This window comes from Bidens hawaiensis, unplaced genomic scaffold (assembly GCF_021521415.1).
Source record: "Bidens hawaiensis isolate Kalapana, Puna unplaced genomic scaffold, B.hawaiensis_p1.1 tig00008556_1, whole genome shotgun sequence".
NCBI classification, from domain to species: domain Eukaryota; kingdom Viridiplantae; phylum Streptophyta; class Magnoliopsida; order Asterales; family Asteraceae; genus Bidens; species Bidens hawaiensis.
This window is the reverse complement of record NW_027491615.1, coordinates 793,271-818,175: the sequence shown is the minus strand read 5'-3', so window position 1 is coordinate 818,175 and position 24,905 is coordinate 793,271. Positions and strand designations below refer to the sequence as shown.

The following is a 24,905-nucleotide window of genomic DNA, read 5'->3' as shown; positions in this document are numbered from 1 at the left end:
TTTATAAAAGCTGCCAGCCTTAAGAAAAATTTATTACTTAAGTTTGACGTTAATTCGCCCGAGTATGATCAATTATGTAAGTTAGTTAATTCGGATCTTCTCACGTTCAGAACGATAAATTGGGATTTAGTGGGTTCGATTGGTCAAAGAGAGCGCATTGAAGAGTTATTGGGCCCAAAGTTTAGGGCGATGTTAGATTTAAACGAACCGCAGTACAACGAGCTGACACTAGAGTTTCTGAGAACGTTTAAATACAAAGATGGTAATTTTGCTCAGTCAGATGCGGTGTCGTTTTCTTTGGGTCGACAATTGTACAATATGACTATCGCACAGTTCGCGATAGCAATTGGTTTTTATACGGATGCGGAGGTGAGAGAACCGGGATTTGTGACGGGTAATCGGGGTGCATTTTTGGAAAAGCACGATGTGAGTATCGGTTCGGACGAGTTGGCCACTTTTTGGAACAAAATTTCTATTTACTCGTATTCGGGAGCGAATGTGGCGTCGGATATTAGAGATACCGTGCTTCGGTTTATCCATCGGGTTTTGGCTAATACTTTGATTGGTCGCGGTTCGGGCGGCAATAAAGTAAATTGGTTGGATATTTTTTGTTTGATGGCTATGGTTGATAAGGTTCCGATAAACTACGCGAGTCTTTTGGTGTGGTCGTTTCATCGGAAGAGACGCGGGGGAACAAAAAATAGGTCAAGGTTGGATATGGGCCCGTATGTTACACGGATTGCTAGATTTTTGGGTGTGTTTGATAGGTTTAAACCGGAAATTTTGACAGAGGGACCCGTTAGAGAGTTTTTGGAGGTTAAGGATTTGAGGAATGCTGGAATTTTGAAGGGGTCTGACCCGTTAGAGTGGGAGGATGTTAAGTTGGGCCCGCAGATTCATCCACCAGCGAGGACCGCTGCTGCTGCTGCTATGCGAGCCGGTTTACCGTCCTGTCACCAGAGGCCGTTTCACAGATCAGAGAGACCGGGTAATCAGTTTCCGGTCAGAGAGCCTCGCCCCGAGAATATTACTTTGGATTCGTTATATGACCGGATGGAGTCCGGTTTTGATCAGATCTGGGGTTATGTGACCGAGAGCCGGGATGGTTTGATGCAGATTATTCAAGAACAGCAGAGGTTGATTGAGGCGAACTAGAGGAGGCAGGATGAGCACATGAGGCATATGATGAGTGTACTGAGTATTGATTTGCATGCTTCTCTTCGACAGCCAGACGATGCGGGTCGAACGCCCCGGGTGGTTCGGGTTATGGTCATGGAGTACCTTTTTATAGGACGGGTCATCCAGAATTAGATAATGTTGAACCATACCGTATTCTTGAGCAGGAGTCGGAGGAGGAAGACGACGAGGATTGAGTTGATGAGCTGACATGGGAGTTTTTGTTTTGTGATGTTTTTATTTTTATTTGGTGTTTTTGTTTTTATTTGGTCTGTACTGAGATATTGTTTTAGACTTTTTGGTTAGGTTGGCGGGTTGGAAGTTGGTGGACATTTGGAACTTATAAGTAACCTTTATTTTTAGATTTTATTTTTTTGATGTTACTTAGGTTTATCGAGAGGAGATACCATGTCCGTTCAGAAAGAGAGCATGAGTTACCAATTTATGTTGAGCGGTCGGTAAGGAGAGCACCAATGGAAATAGACTGGCACATTACAGTCTCGCATATTACCAGCTAAGTCTTTTCCATTGTATTTCGTTTTTTTTATGTTTTTATTTTTATGTTTTTGTTTTTATCTTTTTAGGTTTTTGCTTTTATAATTTTAGTTTTTGCTTTAATTTTTTTTTTCGAGTCGTTTTTTCCCGTGCCCACATTGAAGACAATGCAAAATTTAAGTGTGGGGATGGGACACAAGTGTTCCAACTAATTTGAGTTTTGTTTTCGTTTTCGTACTTATGTTTAAAAATAATAATAATAATAATAAAAATCGAAAAAATGAAAAAAAAATTTTAAAAAATTGTTTTAAAAATGTCCCTTAAGTTGAGTTTTTGTTGCGTGAAAGTGGGAGATGATGATATCTATCGGAAATTGGTTTTTCAAACTACTAATAAGATGAGATAAATAGAAGAAAGCGCACTTAACTTGGGATGTGTCGGTAGGCTCAGCCTTGAAAATGAAAGGGCAAATTAGATAATATGGGTCGGAAATCTCTTGTGGGTAAAGCGTTTTGTCCGTAGAAAATAAGTAATGAAAGGTCGGGCCATACACAAGCCTCAATTCTTGGTATGAAAAGTGAAAAATCATAATGTTTGAAAAGTTTAAAAATATTGGATACGTTATCATATGATGCTTGGGTAGGTTTAACGTTAGAGTATGTCGTGTAGCCTGTGATATAAATCTTAAACTGCTAGCTTTAGTGTTTTACACATCATTGGCGTATGGTTTTATAACCTTAAATCTTGTATTGATGGGATGCCCCGAGTCCGGAGACCATGGGTCTATATGCCGATTTTTCATCTGGGTATTCACAATTCCAAATGGGGTTGTGAATATTTAAAATTTAGCTAAAAAGATCAAACCCGCATATTTCTGCCACATAAGTCTTTAAACATGATCACAAAAAGTACAAATGCATTACAGACTTGATCATCCACGCTGTTAGCCATGTGGGGTCCCCTTGCTCGCGTCTCATTACCATTAAGAAACGGACCACAAGGGACACGCCACATGTAAGCCCTACAGATGAAATTTTGCATACCCACCTATGGTAATGGTTCGGTGTATTGCTTGATAACGAGGGTATGTCATGTTGTGGCGAACACTATCTATAAAATAATTGAACCCTAATAGTATCTAATGGCTGCTTGGTAGACTTTGATGCTTAAGCTTAGGTGGATAAACAATACCTTGATCGTCTTAACTATTCATGAAAAAATAGAGCAACAAAAAGTTTTAAATCTGCTAATTTAGAGGTTTAAGTCAAGTTGAGGTGGTCTGGTCCGGTAAAAGCTGAAAATAAGCGGGTCTTAATTGTGTAAACCACTGAGTAAAAAATTTTCGGATCATATTTGTCCCGGTAAAGATTAAGGCATGGGTTTAAGTGGACAACAATATCGGTGATCGCGGTTTTTGCGTTTTTCTGAGCTTTAAAAATTAACTTATGTGTTTGTTAGACTTTATTTTCCGATTCTGATCCAACTGCATCAAACTTTTTCAGGGACGAAAAAAGAATAAGTGTGGGGATATTTGATATAATGCTAAATATATATATGTTTCCCTTGTTTATTTTATTTAATATTTTAATTGTTTTTGTCCGTTTTTAGTCAAGATTTGTATACTACTAACGTTTTTGTGTGTCGTAGGTTCCGGGAGTTGATCGTGATAAAAAAGGGTGAAAAACGAGCTAAAACGATCCGAAACAGAGATCCGGAACGCGCGGAGGGATCCCCTATACCCGGTCGCGCGGCACCTACGCAGTACTGGGCTAGAGTTATTTCGTTTTTGCTTCTTTTCGGGCCTTGTTTTGGGTATTTAAACACCTTTAACTTAATCCTGACATAACCTGAAAGCCACAAGCCGATATTGGAGAGTTCTTGGAGCAATTTTACGAGTTTTTTGGTGATTTTGAAGGCGAGAGGACATCCGGTGAAGAGCTACACGTTCACGTTCGAGTTTACGGGTTTTATCATCTTCGATTCCCCGTTTCTTATATTTTCACCATGTTTTCGTTATTATTCGTTTTGTTTGATTTAGACTTTATGATGCTAGGCTAAATTCCATAAACTCCCTAGGTCGTGATGAAACTTAGTTCGGTTTGATTTTATTTGGATTTCGTTTCGTTATGGATTTTATGTTCTAAGTAAACTGTTGAGTTTTGATTTAATTGATGCGTTTGATTGCTTGGTTTTGTTTACTTGAATTTATTGTTTCACATTGCCCTTGTTTATTGTTTCATAGGATAGGGTTTTGTTAGGTCATTTACTGTGTGTTCTTGACTAGTTTATGATTAATATGCATTAAAATCATAGAAACAATAAAATCAATTAAATAGATAAAAGTGAACTGCAGCCTAGAAAGCTGTAAGGTGATAGGCTATTGATAGATCTTTGTTGGTCAGGATTGCTAGATTTAGTTCTTCGTAAGGAGTCCGTCTAGGTTTGATTGCCAGCTTAGTCTATTAAGTTAATTGAGTCTGCTTTGCTATCTTTGAATTCTGCGCTGTAAGGTAGGTTTTCGTCATAAAAGATACTTAGACATAAGCTATTAAATAATCGTAAGGAAGTTTAATTAATAAACTGGTGAGTCATAAAACTTGTTAGAAATCCATAGACGTTTTCTTGAAGTTCAAGGGTTATGTTCGGGTTTTCTGTCAAGGGTCTATTTTATGATCCTAGTTCCATAACTTGAGTTTTCCATTTATTTAAAAACCGTAACCTTGGGGATTCTGGCCTGGGTAGTTATCTTTATCATCTGAATCAATCCAAGTTTTCTTAATTGTTTTCTTTAGTTAAATTAATTAGGTTAAGTTTTTATAATAAATTAATTAATTATGTGGTAATGATTATGTTGTATTATTATTATAATATTTTGTGTTAGGGTTTTATATTTTATTATTAGTTTTTATTATTAGTTTAATTAAAGTAATCATTAGTTAATTATTATTAATCTTAATTATTAGTATTAAATTCCCCCTCAAATATTATTAATAAATAGTCGTGTCGTGTAGTTGAGTATTATTTGTTAGTTTCGTAATTTAAAGAGTCTCGTGGGTTCGATATCCGAACTTACTTAGCTGTACTAGAGTCGATCGGTTCACTTGCCGGTTAGTAGTTTAAGGATCTAGATTAGTATAATTTTAGTTATTTATTATTTGGCTACTTTTAGCACACCAGCCACCATGGTTGGTTATGAAGCAACCAAATTTAATTCTTTCATTAATCATCCCAGATCCAAAAGGTCCTGGAAACAAAATAGATGTGTATATGCAACCTTTGATTAAAGAATTGAAGGAGTTATGGGAATATGGAGCTAATACATTTGATGCATCAACAAAACAATACTTCCAATTGAAGGCTTCCATTATTTCTACCATATCAAACTTTCCAGGTTATGCCAATCTATCCGGGTGGAGCACAAAATGAGAACTTGCATGTCCTGTATGTGGGATACTGATTCAAAATGGCTAACTCATGGAAGGAAGTGGTGTTACATGTGTCATAGGAGGTGGCTTTCACCTGACCATCGGTGGCGTCAGACATTAGATCCTTTGTTGGAGGCCAAGAGCTTAGAGTTGCTCATATTCCCCCTTCTGGAGAGGAAGTTATACAATAGCTAGATGATATGGAATTTCTTGTTGACAATGATGCTGGTGGTCCATGAAAAATAAAATATATTTTTTATGTTGCCATATTGAGAACATTTGTAGTTATGTCACAATCTTGATGTGATGCACATTGAGAAGAACGTTTGTGACAACATAGTGTGGACTTTATTGGGACAAGAAGGAAAGTCAAAAGATAACTATAAAACAAGGCTTGATTTAAAAGAAATGGGTATAAGAAAGGAACTTCATCTAAAAAAGCGACCGAGAAGTGACATCACTTTCATGCCAAAAGCTTGCTATCAAATGACTCGAGAAGAAAAGACTGAATTTTAAAGACTCTCAAGTTCATCATGCCTCCCGATGAATTTTCATCCAATATCTCTCGATGTGTACAATTAAATGAGCGCAAATTAATTGAGATGAAAAGTTATGACTGCCACATGTTGATGCAAGAGTATTTGCCAATCGCATTACGTGGAACTTTACCAAACCATGTAAGCTCGGTTATAATCAAGTTATGTGATTTTTTTAAGACCATTTACTACAAGGATTTATCTGAAGTTGATCTACATTTTCTTGAGTCTAAAGTTGCTCTCACTTTAAGCAAACTTGAGAAGATATTTCCTCCATCACTTTTTACTGTAATGGTGCACTTGGTGGTTCATTTAACTAGAGAGGTTAAGTTGGGAGGTCCCGTTGCATTTAGGTGGATGTACCCTATTGAAAGGTAAATAACATTTCTATAAATCTTTCCATTATTTGCTACTTTTTTAATTTTTAAATTATGAGTGAGTTGTATGACTCGAACAGGGAACTTCTAAAACTCAAGTCATATATACATAATAGAGCTCATCCTAAAGGATCAATTGCTGAAGGTTATATAACTGAGGAAAGTATAACATTTTGCTCGAGATATCTATCAAAAGTAGAAACTGTCTTCACTGGAGCAATTAGGAATGATGATGAGGGTCACCAAAATCACATTGAAGAATCCAACAATCTTTTCCCCGGTCGTGCCATAGGTCGTAAATTGCCTTTGAAAGTATTCGTTAAAAAAAGAAAGAGATCTTCAAATTCAAAGATTAATGAGAACTCTCTCACTCAAGCACATCGTTATGTATTATTTAATGTTGAGTCAATTACACCTTTTCGAGAGTAAGAGAATCTACGTTTGTTATTAGATACTCTTGCTCTTCATTTATCTATAACGCAAATTTAGTAATATGAGTTTTCTTTTTAAGGGAACACAAACGAATAGTCAAGGGACAATACCGTTTTCACACACAAAAGCGAGAGAAAGTTTTAAAAACTCAAAATAGTGGTGGTGTTATTGTAGAAGGTGCTGATATTAGAGGTAGAGGGCCTAATCATGGCGTGGGTAACTACTATGGTAAATTGAATGACATTATTGAGATAAATTACTCCGGTCAAATACGAGTAGTTTTATTCAAATGTGATTGGGTTGACATCAATAGGGGTTACAAGATAGATAATGGTGTAACATCGGTGAATTTCTCATACAAGACACATACATGGGCTGATTTAATTGATGATCCATTTGTCTTGGCATCACAAGTTTGGACAACCTGTAGGAGATGAAGGTAATGAACTTGTTCAGTACCTTGGGACACTTGTGAGGATGTCCGATCATGTGTCGATAGAATATACTGACTGGAGAAAGGTTCCCGAGCAAAAGAAAGAAGACATGTATTTACTTGTTAAGGTATAGTCTATTATTAAGCTTGATATGTGGTGACTAATTAAGAGGTATATGCTAATACATAGTTTTTATTTGCAGTCCAAATTTGTTATTCATCCGAAAGAAACAGATGAGATTAAGAAATGGATCTTCTGTAGAATGGGGAAAAATGGAGAACGTGGAAAGGTTCATTGAAGACACGCGCATATGATTCAAGCAAATCTGTTGATGAAATTGTGGCACAACAAACCAAGGATGACAATAGATTGGATCCAACTCAATTTAAAAAACTTGTTACTCGTCGGTTCTCTCCGGAATTTCAAGTAACAATGATCTATAACTTTGATATCTTATACAATATATATAATTATGGAACTATATTAAATAAATCTAATCATGTATTAAATAACTATTTACCATAGAGTACATGTGGTGCTAAAAGATCGAACCGCTCAAAGATGAATGAGCTTCATGTTACCGGGACAAAATCGTTTGCTAGACTTTTGTAACATCCTGAAATTTCCAAGTAATATTAATTATATTACTTAATATTAGAGAGAAAGTTTACCCGGGTTATTAGGAAATAAATAATAGAATATGAGTTGGTATGGGTCGGGCTAGTGTTGGGTAATGGATGTGGGTTGTGGACGTGGATTAATTGAGATGGGTTAAATAAGAATGGGATTTCAGGGATATAAATACCCCCAAAATCCCAAAAATATCTTCATTTTACATCTACTTCTTCACACACTCAAAACACACACATTCTAACCGATCAAGATTCGAAGCCGAGACCCGAGATTTTGTTGATAGATCTGAGTTGGTAAGGTAAGAACAAATCCAACAAAGCTAATATTACTGAAAATGGTTAGGATTGGATGGGTTAACCGGACCCGAAACCCAAACTGCCCAAATCGGACCCCTAAAACGTCGATGTTAGGCCGATTTGATGGTTGGGATTTGTAGGCGCCGATCATACGATTCCGTGGGTACCAAAATCGAGTTATTTGGCTAAGAAACGAAGGATTTATGGGCAAACAGATCTGCAGCGCGATAACTTCGCCTGCAAGATTAAGTTCGCCTGATGAACTTCGCCTTCAAGCGTAACTTCGCCTAAGGATAACTTCGCCTACGGCCAAGTTCGCCTAAGGATAACTTCGCCTGAAGCCAAGTTCGCCTAAGGATAACTTCGCCTGAAGCCAAGTTCGCCTAAGGATAACTTCGCCTGAAGCCAAGTTCGCCTAAGGATAACTTCGCCTGAAGCCAAGTTCGCCTAAGGTTTAACTTCGCCTGAAGCCAAGTTCGCCTAAGGTTTAACTTTGCCTGAAGCCAAGTTCGCCTAAGGTTTAACTTCGCCTGAAGTGAAGTTCGTTTAGAAAATAAACCTAATGGAAAATGTGTTAAGGCAGTTATCGAAAATAAAATTTTCCCAAGCTGACCTGGCAGCTTAACCCCAGCCAGGGGCTCCGCCCCTTGGACCCCGCTAGGGGCTGCCGCCCCTAGACCCCGCTGCCAGGGGCGCTGCCCCCGGACCCCCGTTCGTTGTGGGTAGTAATTAAGACTAGAAAGATGTTATAGGTTGTGATAGTTAAATTGATATGTATACTTGTTATACAGTCAGCCGTGCACAACTGAAGAAAGGGATTACGATCAACGGAGAACGTAACCGTGTCCAGGTGAGTTTCTAGCCCCATTTCCTTGTTATGTTTTCGGGGCTGTGTGCATACTCGATGTGAAGTGTGAATACACTTACCTTAAGTGGTAAGTGTATGCTATAGATGTTATACGAGGTATATATTTTATAATGCTTGTCGGTACGTGAACGATCTTCGGATATTGCACGTATCGCCAAGGATAGTAAATTCCAAGTGGTTGATAGTGTGTATGAATGATATGATGTAACTTGTTTATTACGTAAATACCGAACTGATATGAAGTGTGATGTAGACAAGTAGAGGTAGAGCGTGTTAGAAGTGGCAAGAGTCTAGTAAGGGTGTTAGTGGCATAACGTGAGCGCGTGATAGGGAAAGCCTGTACGTGCCATCGTTATTATGTGTGTATGATTGTTGATGTGACTTGCTTATTATGTAAATGATATGAAGCGTGTTGTAGCCAAGTAGAGGTAGAGCGTGTTAGAAGTGGCAAGAGTCTAGTAAGAGTGTTAGTGGCATAACGATAGTACGTGGTAGGGTAAGCCTATACGTGCCTTCGTTATTAAAGTGGCAAAGTGGCATAACGTTATACGTTATTAAAGTGGCAAAGTGGCATAACGTTTTACGTTATTAAAGTGGCAAAGTGGCATAACGTTTTACGTTATTAAGTGGCAAAGTGGCATAACGTTATACGTTATTAAAGTGGCAAAGCGGCAAGGTGGTAGGTGTAAATAAGAGGCTAAGTGGTAAGTTAAGCAGGTTAGATGCGAAAGTGTGAATACACTTACCTTAAGTGGTAAGTGTATAAAGGTTATACAAGTAGCTATTATGTAATGCTTGTCGGTACGTGAACGATCTTCGGATATTGCACGTATCGTCAAGGAGAGTGATTGTCAAGTGGTTGTTAGTGTGTATGTATTCTATGATGCGACTTGCTTATTATGTGAATATTGTATTGGTATAAAGAGTGCTGTAGACAAGTAGAGGTAGAGTGTGATAGAAGTGGCAGAGTCTAGTAAGAGTGTTAGTGGCATGACGATAGTACGTGGTAGGGTAAGCCTATACGTGACTTCGTTATTGAGGTGCACCAAGTGGCATAAAGTGGCATAAGTGGCTAAGCTGTAGGGGTAATTAAGAGGCTAAGCTATAGGGGTAATTAAGTGGTTAAACAGTGGCATGATAGACAGTGGACTATGTGTCTTCGGATACGTATATATATTGTATGAAGTGGTTGTATGATAAGTTGCTTGATTAACTAGAACTCACTCAGCGTAGCTGACTTTTAGTATGCACGCAGGTGAGCTGATTATAGAGTTAGCATGAGGATGACACACGGCATGGATTGAACGGCTGGCATCTAAAGAAAGAAGTAAAGATGTTTTAAATATAAAGTTTTGTGTTATGGTATCAAATTAAAGATTTAATGTTTTGTAACAAATGATTGATGTTTTATATTCCACGAAAAGTTTTAATAAACTATGATTTGAAGGACTGTGTTTATGAGTAAATCCGACGCGAAAGTAAGGCTACCGGGTTCGGGGCTTTACAAGTTGGTATCAGAGCATAAGTTCGAGAGATTTAAGCATCCTACATGCTTAGACTCGAACAGAGAATGGGATTTAAGTAAGAAAAGAAAGAAGATGCCAGTTCAAGAATGCCATGTGTCGCTCAAGCAAAAAATCAGTAAAGGTAAGGTGTATGACTAAATGATATATGTTAATGAGAAAGAAAAGATATGTGAACGACAGGGATAGGAATAATTGATTGTTTGATTTTACTAACTGCTTAAGTAGAACCAGCACAAATAGACTCATAAATGGAAGTGTATAGGACACGGAAAGCAACGTGATCAGCTAGTCACAGCTGGCCACTGTTATTACCTGTTAGCCTTGCTATCCTTGTACTAGATAGTTCCTTGAGTGATGATGTTTGTGTTGTCCCTTTAAGAATACGGATGGTTGGAACTGGAGAATTTGTGGGAACTGGGGGTCGCACTGGACGTCGTGGCAGGCCTCGTCTTGTCCGGCAACCCTCGGTAGAAGAAGCTTCCCACACCGAAGATGAAGGGAGCGCCGCTGGAGGAGACCAGAACAACAACGAAGAAGTCCAACTTAGCCCTGCAGTTCAAGCAGCCATTGTTCAAGCTGTAGTTGCTGCTGTGAAGAACCTGAATCCCGAAGGATCTGCTGGAAGCCGTGAACGAACTGTTGGAGGGGCAGGTGGTAATAATAGAAAGGATGACGAGAGGGAAAGGGATGACTCGAGTGAGGTAAAGTCTGTGAAAGATGATGATAGGAAGAGGGGCCGAGGCGGTTGCAACTATAAGTCCTTCAAAGGTTGTGACCCGCCTAAGCTGACTGGTTTAGGAGACGCAATCGCTACTCTTCAGTGGATAACCGCCATGGATAAGGTTATCCGCATTAGCGAGTGCCGTCCTGACCAAGCAGTGGGTTATGCCACTCAGTCATTTGAAGATGAAGCCATGTACTGGTGGGAAACAGTCGAACAAAGGAAGACCCGAGAGGAGATTAAGGCCATGAGGTGGGATGACCTTAAGGAGTTAGTGATGAAAAGGTTTTGTGCTGATGCTGAGGTTGAGAGGGCCGAGATGAAATTTCTGAATCTAAAGGCGGACCAGATGACACATCGTGAGTACACCACTGAATTCAACCGCATGTCTAGGTTGGTACCTGACATGGTGAACACCGAGGCGAAACGGATCAAGTGCTACGTTAGAGGACTTCCCCAGAAGGTCCGCATGTTGGTCAGGGCCAACAAACCTGTTACCTTTGAGTCTGCGGTCGAGTTGGCGGAGATGGTCTATGATGATCTGGCGGCGGATGATGTGGAAGTGGAAGATGAGGAAAAAGGGAAGGGAACTAAAAGAGCTGGGAATGTCGTGGAGCGTGCAGGGAGAAAGACACAGAAGATGGCAGGAAGGGAAGCATGTAAGGTGTGCGGGAAGATGCACTTGGGGGAATGCAAGGCTGGTCCAAATCAGTGCTACCGATGTGGGAGGAAGGGGCACATCTCCCGTGAATGCACCGAGGACCAGAAGGGTTACAAGTGTGGTAAGTCAGGTCACATAGCTAGGGAGTGTGGAGAAGCCGTGGCAGTGGGGGAAGGAAGAGGAAACGCGTGAAAGGATGGTCTATTAGCTGCTGAGGAGGTTGCAGGAGAATAAGTGGCATGTCACAGTTGTTTTATGTTTAGTAGTTAAAGAGTGTTTTATGTTACAGTTGAACCTATGTTTGTTTAGCAAGCTTGAATGATTTCCTTTTTTTGTTATGAAGTACTTGTGACTTCTTGTGCTTTTGTATGAACGATCTATGAATTTAACTTGAATGCATGTTGGTTATAATAAATAGTTGTGTGATGGTAAAGCGTCGCCTTATGAGTTAGCGTTATTATATAAAACAAGGTTCCTCGGGAAGGCGATACGAGACTTGGTACATCGAGGGCTTCATGGACAAGCTGCCGTAATAGCTAAAACACATGATCACCGCTCGATGACTACAAGTCAGGAGTAAGAGGGATAACTCAGAAAGCGAAGGCGATTCAATAAAGCGTGTAAATATAAGAAGTTTTTCCTTTTATGGAGAATAAGTTAGGTTTCGGGGACGAAACCTCTTTAAGGAGGGAAGACTTGTAACATCCCGAAATTTCCAAGTAATATTAATTATATTACTTAATATTAGAGAGAAAGTTTACCCGGGTTATTAAGAAATAAATAATAGAATATGAGTTGGTATGGGTCGGGCTAGTGTTGGGTAATGGATGTGGGTTGTGGACGTGGATTAGTTGAGATGGGTTAAATAAGAATGGGATTTCAGGGATATAAATACCCCCAAAATCCCAAAAATATCTTCATTTTACATCTACTTCTTCACACACTCAAAACACACACATTCTAACCGATCAAGATTCGAAGCCGAGACCCACCCGAGATTTTGTTGATAGATCTGAGTTGGTAAGGTAAGAACAAATCCAACAAAGCTAATATTACTGAAAATGGTTAGGATTGGATGGGTTAACCGGACCCGAAACCCAAACTGCCCAAATTGGACCCCTAAAACGTCGATGTTAGGCCGATTTGATGGTTGGGATTTGTAGGCGCCGATCATACGATTCCGTGGGTACCAAAATCGAGTTATTTGGCTAAGAAACGAAGGATTTATGGGCAAACAGATCTGCAGCGCGATAACTTCGCCTGCAAGATTATGTTCGCCTGATGAACTTCGCCTTCAAGCGTAACTTCGCCTAAGGATAACTTCGCCTACGGCCAAGTTCGCCTAAGGATAACTTCGTCTGAAGCCAAGTTCGCCTAAGGATAACTTCGCCTGAAGCCAAGTTCGCCTAAGGATAACTTCGCCTGAAGCCAAGTTCGCCTAAGGTTTAACTTCGCCTGAAGCCAAGTTCGCCTAAGGTTTAACTTCGCCTGAAGCCAAGTTCGCCTATGGTTTAACTTCGCCTGAAGTGAAGTTCGTTTAGAAAATAAACCTAATGGAAAATGTGTTAAGGCAGTTATCGAAAATAAAATTTTCCCAAGCTGACCTGGCAGCTTAACCCCAGCCAGGGGCTCCGCCCCTTGGACCCCGCTAGGGGCTGCCGCCCCTAGACCCCGCTGCCAGGGGCGCTGCCCCCGGACCCCCGTTCGTTGTGGGTAGTAATTAAGACTAGAAAGATGTTATAGGTAGTGATAGTTAAATTGATATGTATACTTGTTATACAGTCAGCCGTGCACAACTGAAGAAAGGGATTACGATCAACGGAGAACGTAACCGTGTCCATGTGAGTTTCTAGCCCCATTTCCTTGTTATGTTTTCGGGGCTGTGTGCATACTCGATGTGAAGTGTGAATACACTTACCTTAAGTGGTAAGTGTATGCTATAGATGTTATACGAGGTATATATTTTATAATGCTTGTCGGTACGTGAACGATCTTCGGATATTGCACGTATCGCCAAGGATAGTAAATTCCAAGTGGTTGATAGTGTGTATGAATGATATGATGTAACTTGTTTTTTACGTAAATACCGAACTGATATGAAGTGTGATGTAGACAAGTAGAGGTAGAGCGTGTTAGAAGTGGCAAGAGTCTAGTAAGGGTGTTAGTGGCATAACGTGAGCGCGTGATAGGGAAAGCCTGTACGTGCCATCGTTATTATGTGTGTATGATTGTTGATGTGACTTGCTTATTATGTAAATGATATGAAGCGTGTTGTAACCAAGTAGAGGTAGAGCGTGTTAGAAGTGGCAAGAGTCTAGTAAGAGTGTTAGTGGCATAACGATAGTACGTGGTAGGGTAAGCCTATACGTGCCTTCGTTATTAAAGTGGCAAAGTGGCATAACGTTATACGTTATTAAAGTGGCAAAGTGGCATAACGTTTTACGTTATTAAAGTGGCAAAGTGGCATAACGTTTTACGTTATTAAGTGGCAAAGTGGCATAACGTTATACGTTATTAAAGTGGCAAAGCGGCAAGGTGGTAGGTGTAAATAAGAGGCTAAGTGGTAAGTTAAGCAGGTTAGATGCGAAAGTGTGAATACACTTACCTTATGTGGTAAGTGTATAAAGGTTATACAAGTAGCTATTATGTAATGCTTGTCGGTACGTGAACGATCTTCGGATATTGCACGTATCGTCAAGGAGAGTGATTGTCAAGTGGTTGTTAGTGTGTATGTATTCTATGATGCGACTTGCTTATTATGTGAATATTGTATTGGTATAAAGAGTGCTGTAGACAAGTAGAGGTAGAGTGTGATAGAAGTGGCAGAGTCTAGTAAGAGTGTCAGTGGCATGACGATAGTACGTGGTAGGGTAAGCCTATACGTGAATTCGTTATTGAGGTGGCATCAAGTGGCATAAAGTGGCATAAGTGGCTAAGCTGTAGGGGTAATTAAGAGGCTAAGCTATAGGGGTAATTAAGTGGTTAAACAGTGGCATGTTAGACAGTAGACTATGTGTCTTCGGATACGTATATATATTGTATGAAGTGGTTGTATGATAAGTTGCTTGATTAACTCGAACTCACTCAGCGTAGCTGACTTTTAGTATGCACGCAGGTGAGCTGATTATAGAGTTAGCATGAGGATGACACACGTCATGGATTGAACGGCTGGCATCTGAAGAAAGAAGTAAAGATGTTTTAAATATAAAGTTTTGTGTTATGGTATCAAATTAAAGATTAAATGTTTTGTAACAAATGATTGATGTTTTATATTCCGCGAAAAGTTTTAATAAACTCTGATTTGAAGGACTGTGTTTATGAGTAAATCCGACGCGAAAGTAAGGCTACCGGGTTCGGGGCCTTACAAGTTGGTATCAGAGCATAAGTTCGAGAGATTTAAGCATCCTACATGCTTAGACTCGAACAGAGAATGGGATTTAAGTAAGAAAAGAAAGAAGATGCCAGTTCAAGAATGCCATGTGTCGCTCAAGCAAAAAATCAGTAAAGGTAAGGTGTATGACTAAATGATATATGTTAATGAGAAAGAAAAGATATGTGAACGACAGGGATAGGAAATATTGATTGTTTGATTTGACTAACTGCTTAAGTAGAACCAGCACAAATAGACTCATAAAGGGAAGTGTATAGGACACGGAAAGCAACGTGATCAGCTAGTCACAGCTGGCTACTGTTATTACCTGTTAGCCTTGCTATCCTTGTACTAGATAATTCCTTGAGTGATGATGTTTGTGTTGTCCCTTTAAGAATACGGATGGCTGGAACTGGAGAATTTGTGGGAACTGGGGGTCGCACTGGACGTCGTGGCAGGCCTCGTCTTGTCCGGCAACCCTCTGTAGAAGAAGCTTCCCACACCGAAGATGAAGGGAGCGCCGCTGGAGGAGACCAGAACAACAACGAAGAAGTCCAACTTAGCCCTGCAGTTCAAGCAGCCATTGTTCAAGCTGTAGTTGCTGCTGTGAAGAACCTGAATCCCGAAGGATCTGCTGGAAGCCGTGAACGAACTGTTGGAGGGGCAGGTGGTAATAATAGAAAGGATGACGAGAGGGAAAGGGATGACTCGAGTGAGGTAAAGTCTGTGAAAGATGATGATAGGAAGAGGGGCCGAGGCGGTTGCAACTATAAGTCCTTCAAAGGTTGTGACCCGCCTAAGCTGACTGGTTTAGGAGACGCAATCGCTACTCTTTAGTGGATAACCGCCATGGATAAGGTTATCCGCATTAGCGAGTGCCGTCCTGACCAAGCAGTGGGTTATGCCACTCTGTCATTTGAAGATGAGGCCATGTACTGGTGGGAAACAGTCGAACAAAGGAAGATCCGAGAGGAGATTAAGGCCATGAGGTGGGATGACCTTAAGGAGTTAGTGATGAAAAGGTTCTGTGCTGATGCTGAGGTTGAGAGGGCCGAGATGAAATTTCTGAATCTAAAGGCGGACAAGATGACACATCGTGAGTACACCACTGAATTCAACCGCATGTCTAGGTTGGTACCTGACATGGTGAACACCGAGGCGAAACGGATCAAGTGCTACGTTAGAGGACTTCCCCAGAAGGTCCGCATGTTGGTCAGGGCCAACAAACCTGTTACCTTTGAGTCTGCGGTCGAGTTGGCGGAGATGGTCTATGATGATCTGGCGGCGGATGATGTGGAAGTGGAAGATGAGGAAAAAGGGAAGGGAACTAAAAGAGCTGGGAATGTCGTGGAGCGTGCAGGGAGAAAGACACAGAAGATGGCAGGAAGGGAAGCATGTAAGGTGTGCGGGAAGATGCACTTGGGGGAATGCAAGGCTGGTCCAAATCAGTGCTACCGATGTGGGAGGAAGGGGCACATCTCCCGTGAATGCACCGAGGACCAGAAGTGTTACAAGTGTGGTAAGTCAGGTCACATAGCTAGGGAGTGTGGAGAAACCGTGGCAGTGGGGGAAGGAAGAGGAAACGCGTGAAAGGATGGTCTATTAGCTGCTGAGGAGGTTGCAGGAGAATAAGTGGCATGTCACAGTTGTTTTATGTTTAGTAATTAAAGAGTGTTTTATGTTACAGTTGAACCTATGTTTGTTTAGCAAGCTTGAATGATTTCCTTTTTTTGTTATGAAGTACTTGTGACTTCTTGTGCTTTTGTATGAACGATCTATGAATTTAACTTGAATGCATGTTGGTTATAATAAATAGTTGTGTGATGGTAAAGCGTCGCCTTAGGAGTTAGCGTTATTATATAAAACAAGGTTCCTCGGGAAGGCGATACGAGACTTGGTACATCGAGGGCTTCATGGACAAGCTGCCGTAATAGCTAAAACACATGATCACCGCTCGATGACTACAAGTCAGGAGTAAGAGGGATAACTCAGAAAGCGAAGGCGATTCAATAAAGCGTGTAAATATAAGAAGTTTTTCCTTTTATGGGGAATAAGTTAGGTTTCGGGGACGAAACCTCTTTAAGGAGGGAAGACTTGTAACATCCCGAAATTTCCAAGTAATATTAATTATATTACTTAATATTAGAGAGAAAGTTTACCCGGGTTATTAAGAAATAAATAATAGAATATGAGTTGGTATGGGTCGGGCTAGTGTTGGGTAATGGATGTGGGTTGTGGACGTGGATTAGTTGAGATGGGTTAAATAAGAATGGGATTTCAGGGATATAAATACCCCCAAAATCCCAAAAATATCTTCATTTTACATCTACTTCTTCACACACTCAAAACACACACATTCTAACCGATCAAGATTCGAAGCCGAGACCCGAGATTTTGTTGATAGATCTGAGTTGGTAAGGTAAGAACAAATCCAACAAAGCTAATATTACTGAAAATGGTTAGGATTGGATGGGTTAACCGGACCCGAAACCCAAACTGCCCAAAGCGGACCCCTAAAACGTCGATGTTAGGCCGATTTGATGGTTGGGATTTGTAGGCGCCGATCATACGATTCCGTGGGTACCAAAATCGAGTTATTTGGCTAAGAAACGAAGGATTTATGGGCAAACAGATCTGCAGCGCGATAACTTCGCCTGCAAGATTAAGTTCGCCTGATGAACTTCGCCTTCAAGCGTAACTTCGCCTAAGGATAACTTCGCCTACGGCCAAGTTCGCCTAAGGATAACTTCGCCTGAAGCCAAGTTCACCTAAGGATAACTTCGCCTGAAGCCAAGTTCGCCTAAGGATAACTTCGCCTGAAGCCAAGTTCGCCTAAGGTTTAACTTCGCCTGAAGCCAAGTTCGCCTAAGGTTTAACTTCACCTGAAGCCAAGTTCGCCTAAGGTTTAACTTCGCCTGAAGTGAAGTTCGTTTAGAAAATAAACCTAATGGAAAATGTGTTAAGGCAGTTATCGAAAATAAAATTTTTCCAAGCTGACATGGCAGCTTAACCCCAGCCAGGGGCTCCGCCCCTTGGACCCCGCTAGGGGCTGCCGCCCCTAGACCCCGCTGCCAGGGGCGCTGCCCCTGGACCCCCGTTCGTTGTGGGTAGTAATTAAGACTAGAAAGATGTTATAGGTAGTGATAGTTAAATTGATATGTATACTTGTTATACAGTCAGCCGTGCACAACTGAAGAAAGGGATTACGATCAACGGAGAACGTAACCGTGTCCAGGTGAGTTTCTAGCCCCATTTCCTTGTTATGTTTTCGGGGCTGTGTGCATACTCGATGTGAAGTGTGAATACACTTACCTTAAGTGGTAAGTGTATGCTATAGATGTTATACGAGGTATATATTTTATAATGCTTGTCGGTACGTGAACGATCTTCGGATATTGCACGTATCGCCAAGGATAGTAAATTCCAAGTGGTTGATAGTGTGTATGAATGATATGATGTAACTTGTTTATTACGTAAATACCGAACTGATATGAAGTGTGATGTAGACAAGTAGAGGTAGAGCGTGTTAGAAGTGGCAAGAGTCTAGTAAGGGTGTTAGTGGCATAACGTGAGCGCGTGATAGGGAAAGCCTGTACGTGCCATCGTTATTATGTGTGTATGATTGTTGATGTGACTTGCTTATTATGTAAATGATATGAAGCGTGTTGTAGCCAAGTAGAGGTAGAGCGTGTTAGAAGTGGCAAGAGTCTAGTAAGAGTGTTAGTGGCATAACGATAGTACGTGGTAGGGTAAGCCTATACGTGCCTTCGTTATTAAAGTGGCAAAGTGGCATAACGTTATACGTTATTAAAGTGGCAAAGTGGCATAACGTTTTACGTTATTAAAGTGGCAAAGTGGCATAACGTTTTACGTTATTAAGTGGCAAAGTGGCATAACGTTATACGTTATTAAAGTGGCAAAGCGGCAAGGTGGTAGGTGTAAATAAGAGGCTAAGTGGTAAGTTAAGCAGGTTAGATGCGAAAGTGTGAATACACTTACCTTAAGTGGTAAGTGTATAAAGGTTATACAAGTAGCTATTATGTAATGCTTGTCGGTACGTGAACGATCTTCGGATATTGCACGTATCGTCAAGGAGAGTGATTGTCAAGTGGTTGTTAGTGTGTATGTATTCTATGATGCGACTTGCTTATTATGTGAATATTGTATTGGTATAAAGAGTGCTGTAGACAAGTAGAGGTAGAGTGTGATAGAAGTGGCAGAGTCTAGTAAGAGTATTAGTGGCATGACGATAGTACGTGGTAGGGTAAGCCTATACGTGACTTCGTTATTGAGGTGGCATCAAGTGGCATAAGTGGCTAAGCTGTAGGGGTAATTAAGAGGCTAAGCTATAGGGGTAATTAAGTGGTTAAACAGTGGCATGTTAGACAGTGGACTATGTGTCTTCGGATACGTATATATATTGTATGAAGTGGTTGTATGATAAGTTGCTTGATTAACTAGAACTCATTCAGCGTAGCTGACTTTTAGTATGCACGCAGGTGAGCTGATTATAGAGTTAGCATGAGGATGACACACGGCATGGATTGAACGGCTGGCATCTGAAGAAAGAAGTAAAGATGTTTTAAATATAAAGTTTTGTGTTATGGTATCAAATTAAAGATTTAATGTTTTGTAACAAATGATTGATGTTTTATATTCCGCGAAAAGTTTTAATAAACTCTGATTTGAAGGACTGTGTTTATGAGTAAATCCGACGCGAAAGTAAGGCTACCGGGTTCGGGGCCTTACAACTTTCTCATGAAGAGGTATTAATTTAGCTATTTTTAATTAAATTATTGTCTTCTTTTTGTTTCTTGTACCTTACTAAACATCAAACACAATTGCTGGCCATGAATAATAATGGTGTACACCCAACACAAGGAGAACTATATATAAAAACTCACACTCGTAAAGATGGAACAATTGTTAATGCGGAAGCCGCTAAAGTTGTGGTAATGTATATTTAGTAACAGTGATCAATTTCTTTCTTGTCAACAGTTTTTGGTAATCAGTTGCGCTCTTTTGTGTGAGCTTATGTCTTTTTAAATTACTTACCTTTATTATTTTGTATGTAGGCTTCATTAAAAGCTATTGCAAGTGACTCTACAAGTAATCCGAAGATCCATGTGATTTTTCAAATGATGACTACTCAAAAGTTAAAGGCCCGGAGAAAAGGGGAAACGTTCAATTAGTTGGAAGGATGCCGGCCGCAAAAGGTAAAGATGATTCTTCAACAAATTCACATAAAGTTGATCGACTAATGAGTGTTGTCAATGTTATGTTGAACGTTATTCAAGAACGCATTCCCAATGCAATCTTAGCGATATGAACATAGAGGTACTCACATTTATAAACTATTGTTTATTATTTTTATTGTTACATATCTATATATTAACATTTTTTTCTCATTTATATGTTTTAGGTACCGAGTATAATTTCTTCGGTTAACCAAGTATCATCTTCACGAAATAATAATGGTAATTTGTTTTATGTGATTTGTTTGTAACTAGAGGTGCAAATCCTAGCCGGTTAGCCGAACCAAAACCGGTTACTTTTCAATTGTAAATAATGATTAGGAACCGGTTAGGGATTTTCACATAGGAACCATTTAAACTAAACCGATTAACAAACATATATATATATATATAGAGAGAGAGAGAGAGAGAGAGCAAGGTTAAAATAAGAAGTAAAACTATCCTAAGAAGTGTAAGAAGTGGTTTTTACCCTTAAAAAAATAAAACACACCAAACAAAAAACACACTGAACTAACAAAATAAAACACACCGAGCAAAAAACACACTAACAATATCCACCATCAGATGATCACATCCAACGTCCGATGTTACTTCTCACACTTCTTACAAATAACTCACTTCTTATTCTAACCCCACCCTATATATATATATATATATATATATATATATATATATATATTGCGAGAAGTGATATTATAGCGAGAAGTGAAGGTATAACTCCATTAATCCCTAATTTCACTCCCTTTCATATGATGTTACATACATATATGTAGGATGATTGTATTTATGTCTTAATTACACATTCAAATAAATGTACCGAGCCACATTCGAACCTATATACCTACATACATACAAACATACATACACATATACAAACATACGTCCCTACACACATACATATGCACCTACACAACGCACCTACACATAAGAAATGGAGTTAAATTAGGGATTAATGGAATTACACCTTCACTTCTCACACTTCTCGCTGTAAAAAAACTTCTGAAATGATTCAATATATATATAATAATAATATTTGCCTCGTTAGCCGGCTCGAGCTCGACAATGAAACTTGGGCTTGTTTATAGAATGAGCTTATTTTTAGGCTCGGGCTAGTTTAGCTTTTTCACAAGCGTTGAGATGGTTGATTTTAATAGGTTATTATCGATTTTAAATTAATAATTAAGTATGCTACAAGTTAGTGTCCATATTATTTACATTAGTTTTTATTTTTCTTATTAGGCGTCTTGCATGAAGATTGAAGATGGTGAAAGAGGTTAACAAATGTGATGAAGTTTTTAGTTTTTATTCAAATATTGTTATTTTCCTTTTTATATGATTGATTTTTGACTTGACTTGAGAGTGCGGAAGGAAAAGGAAACAACAGAGGGATCCGAATCGGACCTAAATGGGAATGACATGAAAAAGATATTAGACATATAATATGCATATGGAATGTGATTGGTGTGTGTTTATAATGCGATTAAACTTTTCGTTGTGGTCAAAATATTATAATTTCTATGTTTGACGGTTTTATTTTTATTTTATGTTGGTAGACGGATAAAAATGCCACTGAAAGTCCAGAATTTTATTAATGGCATACGAAAAAAATGCCACTAAAAGTCCAAAAATAATTTAATAGCATACGGATAAAAATGCCACTGAAATTTCAAAATGTTTTTATGGCATACGGATAAAAATGCCACTAAAAGTCTAAAATGTTATTAATGGCATATGGAAAAAATGCCACTAAAGTCCAAAAATATTTTAATGGCATACGGATAAAAATGCCACCGAAAGTCCAAAATGTTTTAATGGCATATGAAAAAAAATTGCCACTAAAAGTCCAAAATATTTTTAATGGCATACGAAAATAAGTGCCACTAAAGCCGAGAAGTTTGTGTGGCAGACGAGAAAAGTGCCACTAAAAGGCTTTAGTGGTAGCGCTTCTAGTGGCACTTTTTTTGTGTGTCACTCTTTCCAACAAGGTTCTTTAGTGGCACTTCTTTGGTTTCTTGTGACACTTTTTGTATGCCATTAAATGGCTTTTTATTTGTAGTGTAAATTTCTATTACTTTTCGGCGAAGTAAATTAAATGGATTGTAAGTGATATGTTATGATCGTTTTATTGTTTTTTTTTTATGTTTAATGTTTTTTGTTTTTCTTTGTGTGTGCAAGGTGTTTGCTGGGATGTGCCTTTCATCTTTTGTTTTTGTTGGACTTAGCTCAAGCTTTCAAGTAAGCATCTCGTCTTTTACAAAAGCACTAATTAATATGTGTTTCACATAACACTGCTTTTATGTTCCAGATAGCAATCAAATAGTGGGAAATGGGAATAGGCAAAAACATGATTTAAATACCTGCTGATGATTGTAAGGTGAAACTGTTAATATCTGATAAGGAAATTATTCAAGCTGAGTCTCATTGCTAGACGATCTCGCCATTATGCCGGAACAGGTCTGATTACGCTTCATCTTCATATATATATTTAGTTTATGTCCAACCGACTGCAAATAATGACTGCTATTGTCTGGTACTAGAGTCCAAACATCCCACAATTGAAATCCTAACTTATGAAAAAATGCTTTGTGAATGGAACAAGGGAAGGCAATAGCAGGTTTACTGCAAGTCTAAAAGTGCAATGCATTTCGAAACACCAGCCGAAAATAATGGCAAGCCTATCAAAGTATGCAGCTGCAATTTTGTATGATCCTAAGATGTAACAGATGCTGTTGGATTTCATTTTCTGCTATTTTTGTATTATCCTAATTAGAAGTAACAGACGCGGTTAGATTCCACCTACCAAAGCGTTAAATTGGTTCCACCCAAAACAAAGTCGGATTGAAATAAGTTGTTTTAGAAAAAAATTAAAAAGTATCCAAATAAGTGAGTATTCTCTAGACAAGCCAATAGTTCAAAGTAAAGATGCTAATGCAACAATTGAAAACAAATTACTAAAATGTATCCTCTGTCAAGTGCTTACATATAGATTTCAAATGACAAAACAAGAATACTTTTGTTCTATAAATAAAAAACCTAATAAACCATCTTCTCTCTACTCAAAAAGATCATCATCATCATCTGGAAGTGGTTGAACTAAAGCTTGTTCAAGCTCAGCCTCATGCCTACAAAACAAACAATTATTCATCATAAGCAAATAGACCCAAATAACAATCACACCACCACTAAGAGTTTATCAAAAGTTAAACTTACTGTTTTTGAGCCACCATATCGATTTGAACCTCCGGTGGAGCCAGTGCAGGAGACTCCACAAAGTGCAAATTCGCATCCCTAACCACCCACAATAAATATATAAATAATTAAACAAAACACATCAAATCCGTCTTTTGGTCATATAAAAATTAACAAAAAAAAATTAATTACCCAGCGAGTTTTCTGGCTAAGTAGAGGAATGGTTTTTCGAAGTTGTAGTTTTTTTCCGATATCTCATAGTACTGCAAGTTTTTCTTTCGGTGATAAGTAACTTGTTTCGCTTTCACTTGACGGTTCTTCACATCAACCTTGTTTCCACATAACACAATAGGAATATTCTCACACACCCTGTCAACATTTACACAAAAGTTAAATCTCAAAAATACCTATTCAATAACATGCAGAATCTATGAACACACATCTGCTAATGTCACGATGCCACGTTGGAACGTTCTTGTAAGTCAATCTAGCGGTTACATCAAACATGATGATGGCACACTGACCATGAATGCTGCAATTCAATCAAATTGTTGGGTGTTAATTCACCAATATTATCATAATAATTTACAACAAAAATAAATTTGTTTACTTACTAATATCCATCTCTAAGACCACCAAATCTCTCTTGGCCAGCGGTATCCCAACAGTTAAACCGGATCTTCCCGTAATTAGTGAAGAAATCCAAAGGATGAACCTCCACACCAATTGTTGCTAAACATGACAAAAAAATATATGAAAACTGTTAAACCAAAATTTTGTTACATAAAATAAACTTACAAAAACTAAAAATCTTTTTATAAATTCTTACGTTCGTATTTCTTCTCAAATTCTCCAGTCAAATGTCTCTTCACAAAAGTAGTTTTCCCTACAGATTTAACAAAAAATATATATTAAAACTATTGAAAACAATAAACTGATCACAAACATATCATCATTAATCATATTAATCTCAAACAATAATAATATTTTACGCAACATATTCGAAACAAGATCGAAAACGTTACCAGTTCCACCATCGCCGACAAGAACAAGTTTGAAACTCGGGTATTCAGCGGTTGCTGATTTGGCAAAGCCTACAAACAAAGCAACGACAAAACATAAAAACAAAAGACTTATGATTAGAAAACATTAAATATGTAACCGGTCATAGTTACGTGCCATGTTCAAAACTTAAAAGCCTAGGGAGAGATTGACAGATGAAGGTTTGGAATGAATGAATGAGTTTGGTATGTATATATAGATACAGATTCTGCGTGTTTATAATATACCCTAACCTAAATACAACGCTAGTTTTAGCCTTATTTTCACGCACAAAACAAATTTATTTATAGAAATACAATTAATTTTAATATTTTATCAACTGATTTTGATCGCTAAAAGGTTGTTTATTTTCTATAGCCTAAGCCCAACATTATCCTTACTTGAGCCCAGTTCCTTCTAAAACTCAAGCCCATTTAGATATGTACATAAAAACCGAACCGGATACCAAG

The 24,905-nt window shown here is 38.8% G+C and overlaps 1 protein-coding gene across 1 annotated transcript; it reads right to left on the bottom strand.

Annotated features, from left to right (window-relative positions):
• Positions 1 to 23,636: 23,636 nt before the first annotated feature.
• Positions 23,637 to 24,576, bottom strand: LOC143529462 (GTP-binding nuclear protein Ran-B1-like). The gene is made up of 5 exons (XM_077025246.1): positions 24,570 to 24,576; positions 24,420 to 24,488; positions 24,224 to 24,280; positions 24,009 to 24,126; positions 23,637 to 23,926 (listed from the first exon to the last, which is right to left on the bottom strand). Exons 1-5 carry the CDS (start codon positions 24,574 to 24,576, stop codon positions 23,806 to 23,808), a joined length of 372 nt encoding a protein of 123 aa, XP_076881361.1. The 3' UTR covers positions 23,637 to 23,805.
• Positions 24,577 to 24,905: the final 329 nt, after the last annotated feature.

Bases quoted from the DNA above. Each gene is read 5' to 3' on its own strand.
- LOC143529462 (XM_077025246.1), bottom strand. The intron at 24,281-24,419 runs GTAACGTTTTCG...TTAAATCTGTAG, and splicing joins TGTCGGCGATGGTGGAACTG to GGAAAACTACTTTTGTGAAG. The intron at 24,127-24,223 runs GTAAGAATTTAT...TGTCATGTTTAG, and splicing joins ATTTGAGAAGAAATACGAAC to CAACAATTGGTGTGGAGGTT.